At 53.2% G+C, this 12,460-nt stretch overlaps 1 protein-coding gene and 1 long non-coding RNA gene across 2 annotated transcripts; one reads left to right on the top strand and one right to left on the bottom strand.

The window, feature by feature from the left end:
- Positions 1–4,314: 4,314 nt before the first annotated feature.
- Positions 4,315–5,094, bottom strand: LOC127298078 (protein GLUTAMINE DUMPER 4-like). Its single transcript, XM_051328050.1, has one exon. It carries the CDS (start codon positions 4,958–4,960, stop codon positions 4,520–4,522), a length of 441 nt encoding a protein of 146 aa, XP_051184010.1. The 5' UTR covers positions 4,961–5,094; the 3' UTR covers positions 4,315–4,519.
- Positions 5,095–11,120: 6,026 nt separating this feature from the next.
- Positions 11,121–12,182, top strand: LOC127298077 (uncharacterized). Its single transcript, XR_007849593.1, has 4 exons — positions 11,121–11,338; positions 11,429–11,490; positions 11,586–11,907; positions 12,010–12,182. It is a non-coding gene; the product is annotated as an uncharacterized lncRNA (long non-coding RNA).
- The last annotated feature ends 278 nt before the right edge of the window (positions 12,183–12,460 follow it).

The raw sequence follows: 12,460 nt of genomic DNA, 5'->3' as shown, positions 1-12,460 counted from the left end.
GAGTATATGGCAGTGGTGGAAGTATATATGGTGGTGTATATGGCTGGCGGAAGTATATAGTGGGTGTATATGGCAGTGGTGGCGGTGATCTGCGTATGGTGCGAGCGGCAGTGGCGTGACTAATATGACCAGAACTCGAAACTCTAAAGGAACTAGATGCTAAGACCAACAACTCGACACGAAGATGCAGACACAAATTCAACTATGCAAAACTGAAAAGACAATGCAAAGGCGTGGTAGGAGGGTTTATGGGATGATATGATCTAAACCCTAACTGTAATTTTTTTTTGGCTTTTTCGTGGTTTATAGGTATGAAGGCGGATGTAATCTACATTAGGAAAACTGTAAAATCTCACCGAGCAACCTGAAATATGATACCACTTGATAGGGCAAAGGTGTCCGATCTTTTGATGAGAGGATGATAACGTCGATTTGTTGGTGGAGTTCGTGCTTGACGATCCTACTACACGTGCAAAGCTCGTGCACCAATGCAATCGCTAGGACAATCTCCGGGAGTTACTGATCTTGCGGATGCACAATCAGCCTAACCAGCGAGGGTCTTAATTCCTATCTGAAATCGAGAACAAGTAAGTACTAATAATGCAATCAGAATATTGCGGATGAAAGATGAAAGCTTTATTGAATAAGGTGGGATTCCGAATAGTCGGTCTTGTTCTGGGCGCTGGCCTCAAAAGAAGTACACGAGAGTTACAGCAATGGCTAACTTTTAGTCTAATCAAAATCCGAGTCTAAACGTGACGGCTATGGGGGTATTTAAAGGAGGAAAAGGTGGGGTTTCGGTCAGCCATACATATGGTGGCCGAACCAAACCCTAGAAGGCCTTTCCCCCTTCAATACAGACTCTAAAAAGTGGTTGACTTAATTTCTGCGAAAAAGACATGGGTCTGGCCCAAAACTAAAGGTGACGCAGCACCATATTATGCTATGGACAAAATTATGAAGTGGAAAACTCTATATTTCGTCCATGTCTTCATATCTTCTTATGGTATCTTTAAAGTTCTGAAATCTCCACTTGCGGCGTCCTCTTCAATCCTCCAATGCTTGCTGCCATCTTCTCCATGTGTGATCATGCTCCAATTCTTGTCCTCCTCCTCCATGCAGGTCCATCATTCCTAAGAGTAACAAACATATCTGATTTAGGCAGCATCATATTCTCATGTATGTGAGGAATAGTTCCAAGAAACGAAAGTACCTGATAGTTAAGTTATTTGGCACGAGCTCGAGTGATTGGTTCTTGTATTTGTGTGGCTGTAGGTACAACGGTTGTATCAATAGATAGGATGTCCTCATCATGAAGGAGGACCCGCTATTTGGAGGCGCGATAGCAGCGTCGGCGGAATCACAATCCGCGAACCGGCGCGGCAGCAGCAGATGCACGCCGATACCTTCCTCATTTCAAAGCCGGAGGTGAAGGAGGAGCAGGACGACAAGGAGGCCATGAAGATGGCGGTGTACCTGCATCAGCAACGTCTCGTCGCTAGTAGTGTTGACCCAAAGACTTCCGGCGACTGAACGCGGCATTCATGGCGTTGTTGAACGACAAGGACGCCCGGAGGGGCGACATCGATGCGGCGATCGCCATGTCCATCCGCGACACCGGAATGCCGCTCATCAACCTCACCCACAACGGCGAAGCTGGACCCAGTCCCGCGGTGAAGGATGAGCCCGTCCACGAGCGCGGCAAGCAGGACATCATCAACGACAGCATGTACAACTTTCACCGGTACTTCGACCCCTCTGGTTGTTGAACGACAAGGACGCCTGGAGGGGCGACATCGATGCGGCGATCGCCATGTCCATCCGCGACACCGGAATGCCGCTCATCAACCTCACCCACAACGGCGAAGCTGGACCCAGTCCCGCGGTGAAGGATGAGCCCGTCCACGAGCGCGGCAAGCAGGACATCATCAACGACAGCATGTACAACTTTCACCGGTACTTCGACCCCTCTGGGCGCCGCAAACATTCAACTTGATTAAATAGATTGAATGAAGTTGAATGTTTTCGGTTAAATTTAAAAAATACTACATTCATGTTTGGGGCCGCGGCTGGATAGCAACACATCCAAACGCGTCACGAAGCAATAGCGTCCCCCAAACGCTAAATTTGACACGTTTTGGGGGACGCGAGTGGAGATGCTCTTATATTCTACTATCTACTACTAAGAGCATCCCCACTCGTTGGCGCTCCCCACGCCCAAATCCGGCGAAATTTTCGTCCGGATTGAAGGAAGATTTGGCGTGGGGAGGAGTAGTTTCCCAACCGCGTGCCCAGGCGAAGACGACGATGCGAATTTGAAAAATGGAAACTTGACAAACTTTGGCTAAATTCGGGTGAATATAGACTAAATTTAATGATATTTAGACTAAAAACGGGCGGAGTTAATACATAGAGGCCGAATTCGACTATATTTCGAATTTGGCTAGGGGAATTCAAATGCTAATTTTAAAACACGGCGCTCTACATGCCGAAATGGCGGTAGAACACCGTGTAGTCGCCGTCGTCGTCGTCGGAGCCGTCGTCCTCGACCTTCGGCAGCGCGGCCTGGCGGCTGCTGCCCTGGCCGGCGTCTCCCCACCCCAGGGATGGCTTGTACCATTCGTCGTCCGAGGACTCGAGGTCGACGAAGGGGACAACGACGCCGGATGGAGGTGTCGCAGGACGGCGGTAGCGCGCGGCGTCGTCGGCGGCGGTTGGAGCGGCGCGGGCGGCGAGTCGGCGTGCGGCGGCCAGGTCCAGCAGCCGCCGCTGCTGCTCCGCCTCCTCACGCTCCTAGTCGCGCCTGGACCACGCCAGGGCGGCGTCCTCGGGGAGGGCGTTGTCAGCGGGCACCAGGTCGTTGAGCGACCTGGCGATCGCCTCCGCTACGGCAACTTCCTCCGCGCGCTTCGCCTCCTCCTCGGCGAGCCTGTTTGCGGCGGCGTTGGTGGCGGCCGCGGCATCCTCCTTCTTCGCCGCCTTCCTCTTCCGCCCAGGCTGCGAGGGTTGGTCGCGGATGACGAGGGCGCCGCTGCTGCGCCCTCTGGTCGGCGGCGGAGACGCCGGCTCCTTCTTGACGCGCGCCGGCGTCGAAGGCGACGTCGCCTCCCTCTTCACCGGCGCCAAGGATGACCTCGGCGCCGATCCGGAAGACGACGAGCTGGCAGCCATGCGCCGTGGCTGCCAGACGTTTCCCCGGCGGCGGCTCGCCGATGCCCTCGATGCAGGGGGCATCGTGAGCACCGGGAAGTTTCCGCCCTCGATGTGCTCAAGGATGGCCTCGAGTGTCCGGCCCGGCGCGCTCCACCAACGTCGGTGGCCCGCGGCGTTGTTGCGCGGAGGCGGAGGCGGCGGGCCGTCGTAGGCCGCCAGCTCCCGCTCCCACCGCTGGAGGAAGTAGGAGTTCCACCGCGTGTAGTTGTCGGGGTGGTGGCGCGGGTCGGCGCGCTCCTCGTCCGTCAGGGTCATCCGCGCCTCCTCGATGGCGATGTCGAGGGCGTGGCCCCGAGGCGGCGGCGGGATTGGTACGCCGCCAGCACTGAGCCGCCACCCGCCGCCGGGAGGCCTCGTGTCCGGCGGGCAGGGGTACCACGCCTGGTGGAGGAGGTGCCCCTCCCACGCGTGGAGCGACCGGCGGGGGAAGCCGTTGTTGGCTGCGTCGTCGTCGTCGTAGAACGCCATCGGGAGAGTAGAGGAAGAGTGGAGCACGGGGTACGCCTCGCGGCGAGCGGACCGACGTATATAGGCGCGGCTGGCGCGGGGGATTAATGCCGCGTGGAATGCGACGCGTCCGCGGCAAGCTGACCGGCGGCAGCCTTTACTGCGCGCGGAAGACGATGACATTAACTCGCCGCGTGGCCGGCGAATGCAGACCGGCGGCAGGCTTTTACAGCGCGCGGAAGACGATGCGATGAGGACGACGATCGGTTTCTCTCGCCGACAAGTTGGGGCCACCAGACGCGCGGGAAGTTTCCTCGTTGTTTCCCGCGCTTTCGTTTCGTCCGGACTCCCCGAGCGCTCCCCCGGGGGGCCGGGGATGGCGTGGGATCGCCGGATGAATTTAGGCCCAAATCCGGACGAAAACGAGGAACCGGGGGCACGACTGGACCGAATTACGCCGTTCGGATGGGAAAAAAAACGTCGTTCGGGGCCTCGCCGGGGAGACGAGTGGAGATGCTCTAACACTTGAAAACATCAGCTCCGGTCTACAATAGTTATAAAAAAAATATACAAAGAGAAATAAAATACTCACGAATTAGTACCACACAAGAAAAAGGATTACTAAATTGAGTACTATCACAAGCAACTCGTCCCTACATAAAGAAAATCGAAAAACTAATTTGACAATCTTTTGTAGCGGAGTTTACAATATCGAAAGTGCTGAAGAAAAAGAAATTAAACAGAAAAAACAGAGATTAAACACTACTCACAAAACTCCCTAGAACATCGTCTCTCTTGTCGTATCAGCTCGCATTTCACACCTGTATCTAGTTTGCTAGCTCGGCTAGCCTCTCACAAATCAGTCAGTTACCACCAGCTGTCGTGATCGTACCACCCCCGAATTGCCACGGTTCTTCTCATCCTCCGTGTCCAGCGAGCCCTCTCCGTCCGCAGCGTCGTCACCAGCTCGCCGGACGATCGGCGCGGCCAAGAAAGTGGGCACCGTCTCCCCGGCCATAACGACGGCGACGAGGTCCGTGAGCATGGACGGAGACGCCGCTGCAGTGCCCGCCGGTGATTTGGAACCGGCGCCGTCGGTGGCACCTGCGCCGGAGGAGGAGGAGGTGCTGCCGGTGCCTAGAATGTTGTTGAGCTTCCAGTAGGAGCAGGCGAGGATAAGAAGCGCGAGGGCGATAAGCCCAATCATAGCGGCAAGCCCGCCGATCAGGTACGGGACCGGTGAGTGCCAGGGCGAGACAGCGGCTGTAGGAGTCGCCGCCGGCGCAGCTATCGACCTCATGGCTTCGAACGTCAAGTGATATTTGATCTTTGGTGGATTGTCACCAAGTCTATCTGCAGCAACTAGCAAGTGTATATGTGTGAGAGAGAAAGATTATGATGACGATGATGACTTGCAGCAGGGGAAATGGCAAGTGTAAGGAGATGGAAGTGCCAGGATGGTGAGGATTGAGAGCATTTATAGGAGGTTAAGGTCACGCGTTTATTAATTCTCGGTTGCCCAAAATTTGAGCAACCTCTGCTAATTTCGAAAAAAAATACAAATCAGTAATTTTGATAGGTCATATTGTAGTTTTCAACATTTGCAAATGCGCAAAAAGTACCATTTTTCTCAAAAAAAAGTACCAATTTTATATATGTACTCAAAGTAATAGTCAAAAAGTAATTAAGATTAAGCAACCAGTCTCAAAAAATGTAAAAAAATGAATGCTTCGCTCGAGCACTCCACCCCCCTCCAATAGCTTCTTCCCACACCCTTGTTCGTCCGGTCGCATGTGGCACCTCCACTTCGTGCTCCTCCTCTTGAGCACCTTTGCTTTTGCCTTCCTACAGGTCCTGTTTTCCAAAGCTTCCGGCATCCTCCCATTTCCCTCCTCCAAGCACCATGGAAGCTCGTGGTGGAGAGCAAGGTCAAGCCATAGAATCCTGTGAGAGGATGTATGTGGGGAATGGGTGGTCAGGTTTCCTTACCCAACCCTAACGATTATTGAGCGAGCCAAAATCGGTGAAGACCACGATATGATCGATAATGTAAGGATAATGAGTTCGGGGATTTTTCTTGAATATGTTATTTCGTCACGCTGCAAGCGACCATGTTGTTGATCACATGCACACTATCGCCCGTTGCAATAATAACAGGTGTGTGCTTCAAGGGGATTTTCTCACGTTGCAAACATTCCAGTGTTTTACATGTTGGTTTTTCATGTTCCGACTTCCATGACACGTTTCCCACTTTTATTTGCAATAAAGTGGTATATGTTGCATGTGTAGAAAGTCTTCACGCATTGCTCGTTTGAAATGATGCAAACATTTCCAATGCGGGAACATGCATAAAAATCATAACCAAGATATACGATAATCTTACGCAACTTAGAACTTGTTAAATCACTTAGCTGCCTAACTAGGAGTGTAAATTTTGAAGTACTACTACACTGACCTCCTTAATCCTTCAAATTTTGGATACCAATTAATATATGCACAAGTACATATAGTGATTTACATATATACGCACTATATAAATTCTTAGAAATTTTTTGCATTACAAAATTCATTCAAAGTGTTGATAAACTATTGTAGGGAAATCCCATAATTTTCTATAAATTACTGGTTTGCATAGAAATATTTCATGGTGGAGCATTCACACAAGTTTCGATTTAAGATTAATTTGTTTAAAAGGTTTTGGTTTAAAATTGAAATTTTATAGCCTGCACTATGAGTTAAAATAGACTTATTTGTTTTCCTTGGGCAGCAAGTTATCATATTTGTACATTCGTTTGGTCCACAGGCTACATGAATGACATTTATAGATTTTTCTTGAAGGCAGCGCTGTCAAAGTTTAGCGTCCATGCCTTCTCGTTAGAAACCTTGTGAAGGCATTTTTAGCACATTTTATACGATTTGTGCTCCTACTTGATTAGTTTTTTTTTTGAACAGATAAGGCCCCGAAGGGCCGAGAAGCTCCATTAGACGGTGGGTACATTTACAAAAAGGACCTTGGCTTTAGTGACAATAGCGCAAGAGTCCAAAGAAATTACAGAAAGGAACCCAGAAAGATAAAAAATGAAGCAATCGGGTCCTTCTTCTCCACCGCATCGATGATTGAATCTTGGGCCATGGTCGCTGACGGCGACGCCGAGGACTAGGCCACTTGGTCCGCCGCCAGGATGGATCACCACCCCAAGATTGAAGATCTTCCCCTTCAGCACTTGGGCCTGGAGGAAGTAGATACTCCCCGGAGCAGTTCCTTCCGAGGTGCGGAGAGGCCCCCTTGGCCAATGATAGCGACGGCGGAGGACGCCGCCGCTTGAGATCTGCCGCCGATAGTGAGCTTCCGACGAGGTGAGCACCACACGCTCACAAGTGTGCCTTCTAGCTCCAGATCGACGAACTCCGGGTCTCTCACCCTCCTGTCTGTCTCCACGACCACAAGGAGGAGGAAGAAGAGAAGCCCAAGAACTCGTCAAACTCAGCGCCAGAGAGAGGTACCTGGGTCTCTGCTCCTCGAGGGAGAACACACAGCTAGGCCTCTCCTCCTCGCCTCCACGGCCGGCCAGGAGAAGCTCCACCGCGTGACACGGAGAGCATCGCCCCTCCCCCTCGCCTCCATGGCCGGCCAGGGGGGGCTCTGCTCCGTAGCGCCTCGGCAGCATCAGAAGACCCGCAACAACTACTTTATTTGCAGAGACCGTGGCTCCTTTCTCGTTTCCATGCTCCGACCATCGGAGACATAGCAACAAAAAGAGGAACCCTAATCCCCAGATCTTGCCGCCGGGATCTGAGGAACGGCTCCAAACCGCCACTAGGGGAAGAAAACTAGAGGGAAAACCTAGGTATATACAGCCGGCGCCTTCTCCTCTCCATCTCCGACCGGCTATTCCGACGGAGAGGAGGAAGAAGCGGCCCGGAGCAGAGGAGGAGGGGGGCACTTACTGTAGAGGGCTGAGAGCCGGAAGGGGGGGGGGGGGGGGGGAATGAGTGTGTCGGCCTATCTACTTGATTAGTTGAACTTATCGTATTGAGCAACACAGTAGATGTCGGTGCGTACGCCGCCTTGGTGTGTGGCACCGTTTCGTCCTTGTCTGCCGGAATGACGCGTGCTCCGGCCACGCCCACGCCCCGCTTCCGGACATCCCGCAGCTACCTAGCTAGCTCTAGCTGACGCCAAAACTTGCCTCGCTAAAGTTCATTACAAATTGCCACGCCATTTCGTCACTACGTACTACTCACGATAGATATGTGTATGTTGCGTGCGGCCAGGCCTAATTTTCTACCTGACCCACCCCAAACATTCCGGCAGGATGGAGGACCGATGGACCGGGAAAGCATGACTCCGGTCATGCTGGTGAGTGGTGACTCTCTCGTCTCGTGCCTGGCTTAACGTGTGGAACGAGAACACGGCCGGGAAGAGGAAGAAAACAAACTTATCCTCCCGAGTCCTCCAAGACAAGAAGATAAAATGCTGCTAACACCTGACATCTTAGCTAGCCACGGCGGCACGGCGTAGCTGGCTAGCACCCAGATAAACAGGAGGATCAGGAACGACGCGCCACAGATCAAAGAAAGCTTCCGCTTCCGCTTGCCACTTATGAATTCCCGGGGCTTGATGCATGAAACCCGTTTTCAGAGTTGGTTTCGTCAGGCTGAAGAATCGTTATCAGGCTGGCGTAAATTGCCGATGAGTATGCATGCATTATGTAGAAGGATAGAGGGGGAGAGAGATATGCGGAATATGATACATGTTGTGTTGCGCCTCATGGGCGAGTATATATAGGGTACAAGACTTGGAGGCTAAGAAGCTCTCCTAGAGATAAGACAGGAGATGAATGACAAATCCTATACAAATCCCGTGATATCTAATACTACCTAATATATCTCTAACACCCCCCCCCCCCCCCCCCCGCAGTCGTAGCGGTAGCGACGTGAACAAGATTAGCGTCGCGGACGGTCAGACTGGAGAAGAAGCTGGTGAGGCGCAGGCGAGGTGGTAGCCCTTTGTGCCGATGTCGAGGTAGCCGAGAGCGTGGGTGCTGCAACCTTGGTCGAGGGAACCGCGCGAGGGATTGCCGTGGTCGATATCGTGGGCGGGTGCCGGTGTCGATGTAGCCGCAAGCGCGTAGTGCGCGAGGAGAGTGACGGAGACGCGTCGAGGCAGTCGTGGAGTTTGTCGATGCCGAAGTCGATGCAGTCCGAGCCGTCGAGGACGAGGTGCGGCCCTAGTTTTGCCAGAACCAGGCGCACGTCGGGGACGAAGGCATACTTCGGTTTTGCCAGAACCGAGTACACATAGAAGAAGTCGGTGACGCGGTCGAGGCAGTGGTAGAGGCGATGCCGATGAAGACGAGACGTTCGGCGCGAGTTTGCCAGACTCGGGAACGTGTCGGGGACGAAGGCACTTCCGGTGTTGCCAGTACCGGGCATGCGAGGGGCAGAGACCATCATGAACTTATCGCCGTGTCAGAGGGACTAGCAGAGGAGGCCTCCGGAAGCGACACGGTCGCAGATCGACGGAGAGATGCCGACGCTACCCGCGGTTCTCAGAGTAGAGTAGCAGGTGGTGTAGACGGGGACGAGGCGATGGCACGGGCGACGAAGTCGAGACGGTTGGAGACGTAGAAGGCGGCTAATGCAGCGGTGACCAGGAGTGGTCATGTTGGACGCCTAGACGGGCGTTGCGGTGGTCGGCGAGCCCAGCGCGACCTGAAGTGGTTGGCAAGCCCAGCGGCGACCTGGGGTGGGGGCGCGGCGGCGGTACACGAAGTAGGCGAGGAAGACCCAGCGGCGTGACGAAGACCATGCGCGGATGGAGGCGACTCGCGCCGAAGGGGCGGCGCTGTGGTAGCCTCGGACATCGACGCGCGGGGGACGGCGAAGGTGCCTCAGAAGGCGCGTCGTTGGCTAGCAGCGTGGACCAAAGGTGGCGGCGCTGCGACCCGAAGGGGCGACGCAGCGGCAACCCGATGCTCAATCGGTGGTATGCGCGTGCTCGGGGACGTGCTTGGCGGAGACGTGTGCGGGGTCGGTTGATCAGACCGACGGCGGCGCTACACGTGCCATGGCGTAGACTACGCGCCGCATATCGGAGTCGTTGGCGACGTTGTCGTTGATGTCCTGGGCGATGACGGCGAAGACGAACCGGCGATGGAGACCGTGCAGGCGAAGGCGGCCGGCTGCGACGCAAACGGCGTCCCATGTGCATCGCGTGCAGCCGTGCCGCACGGTCGATGGAGGCGATGCCAGGCCCGGTCAACCGGCTCTACGACCGGCCCGGTCGGCCCTGGTCCCGGTTGGACCGGATGCTGGACCGGACCAGCCGGCCACAGTCCCGGTCAGACCGGCTGCTGGACCGGACCAGCCGACCACAGTCCCGGTTAAACCGGCTGCTGGGCCGGACCGGCCGAGGCGGAGACGACGCGGGCGAGCCGGCCGCGGCAGCCTACCAAGGCAGGCGCTACAGCCAGCCAGCGAGTCGACCGCGGTGGCCGGCGTAGGGCGGATGATGGAGGAGAGCCGGTGCAAAGTCGACGCCGAGGTTGGAGTAGAGGCGCGTGATGACGGTGGCGGTGGGCGACTCAATCCGATCTATGATCGGTAAAACCAAAAAGAAAAACGCCGGTCGAGCGACCGGCGACGCAAAAAGAAAACCAATCTACGGATTGGAAAAAAAAGGACTCGAGGGCAGCGGATCAACGGATCGGCGGACGAACCCTCATACGAGTTGCGCGGCCCCCGGAGTAGATCATGGAGATCGAGCTCCCCGGGGGCGGCGCGGCGCGGAAGCTTGGGCGGCGGCTAGGTTAGGATCGGCGCCGCTCTGATACCATGTAGAAGGATAGAGAGGGAGAGAGAGATATGCGGAATATGATGCATGTTGTATTGCGCCTCATGGGCGAGTATATATAAGGTACAAGACTTGGAGGCTAAGAAGCTCTCCTGGAGATAAGACAGGAGATGAATGACAAATCCTATACAAATCCCGTGATATCTAATTAGTTAACGGTATAATAGAACCAGCTAGAGCTCTCCACAGCGCTCGGACGTTCTGGGCCATTGGATGCACGTATTCAACGCACCAAATCATCCCAGGATCGTTACTGCAACCAATTCCCCCGTTAATTCGCGTGAAAGGCTAGCCCAACGTTATATGGGCCGCTACTCTGGAAGCCAACCTGGGAGTTTTGTGGTTAACCGGGCCGAAAATTCTTCCATACAGGCCGAGTGGCCCACCATCCGATCCATTTTGTGCCTTGCCGATCGATGTAATCATGTCGCATCCACACCTGGCGCAAACAGGGAATTACAGAGGGGTGAAGCTTCGCTGCAATTGCAGAGTTATGTGTTCCGGGCGATTGAAATCTCCATTGAAGGAAGCAGTGATGTGTGCCACTCGCTGAATCAATAAATACCGGTACGTTAATGTCTCCAGAGAAACGAAGGGCCTCTCCTCCCCATCATCGTTTCTCTTCCCTCTACCTCTCTCTTTCATGGGGAGCTGACGATTGTACACCCAAAACCCTAGCTGTGGCTCATGGTCGATGGCCAGGCGGCTGGGACGGTGGGTGTGAGGGGCCTCCAGGCAGTCATGTATGTGTGCGTTAGAGCATGTCGGCGGCGGAGAGGACCACGGTGAGGCTGGAGTGCGGCCATGAGATCTTCTATCTCGGTAAGGACTAAGAAGTTATGTAACGCGCATCTTCCAGTGATTTGATTCTGAGTTTCGATCCCCACCCACCTTATTTTCTCCTTTCTGTAGCAACCATGCTTTTTGCCCAGGTAGCAGGCCTCATGCCTTGGTAGTTGGTGCAGATCCGATAGGTTCGTTGGGCTTGCCCCCTCCCTATGATTTGATCTTGAGTTTTAAGTTTCAAGTATTCGACAAAATGTTAATGATACTCATGTATTATTGACAGATATAAGAGACAAGCTAATAGGGGCAAAATTATTTAAAGCATATTTTCCTTCAAGAGCATTGTGTTTACTATAATTTAGTAAGCAGAGATTGCAGAGACTACTCATAAGAATGAAAGAATCACCTGTTAACGATGAGTCTGGTGAGGCAAGGCTAACCCTGGGGAGGCCCTCTCCGTGCCGAAGTCACTGGCGTTGGTACAGAAGCTTGCTGGCTCATGATCTTCTTTTCGGCAGCGGGCAGGCGCAAAGGAGGAATGGGGGAAAAGCTATAGCTGCAGCTTGCCGATGCAAATGAACACGATGCCACCTTTCTTTATCCATGTGTCCTTGTGCTCTCGATAATTTGCCTCTCTTATGGTTACAAAATTGTCCTACTGCATGGTTTTTTCTGCTAGCAAATTGTAATGGTTTGTTATTTCGCAGGAGTATAACAGACTGAGACCATCAAGTTACCGTGGAGCTGATTTGTTTCTTTTTTTCCTTCTCACCTATCAGAAGGCCAACTATAAGAATGTCCCAAACTTTCAGTTTAAAGAATATTCCAAGGAAGGCACCATGCTTATTCTTATTCATCTTATGCGAATAAATTTTTGCTCTATCTATTGCTGGTTCCAAAAGTTCCTTGGATAATTCTATGACATCTTTCGTATGGCTACTTTCAAAGATCTGACTATCTTATAAGCTTGTTGGGCTCCTGGCATGTCTATCATGATCGATGAATGGTTTTCTTCTTCAGTGACACCTGTGCAGAATGTTGCTTACCACATGCATTTTTTGAAAAAATAAATATTACTAATTCTTATATAGAGGTGCTTGTTCTCATGCTTGTGAGCTATTAACCTACCACTACGGTTAAGATATTCGATGAACATTA

This window comes from Lolium perenne, chromosome 7, assembly GCF_019359855.2.
Source record: "Lolium perenne isolate Kyuss_39 chromosome 7, Kyuss_2.0, whole genome shotgun sequence".
NCBI lineage: Eukaryota > Viridiplantae > Streptophyta > Magnoliopsida > Poales > Poaceae > Lolium > Lolium perenne.
This window is presented reverse-complemented; position numbering and strand designations above follow the sequence as displayed.

What these genes read in the sequence shown, in the direction of transcription:
- LOC127298078 (XM_051328050.1), bottom strand. Translation starts at nt 4,960, where the DNA reads ATGAGGTCGATAGCTGCGCCGGCGGCGACTCCTACAGCCGCTGTCTCG.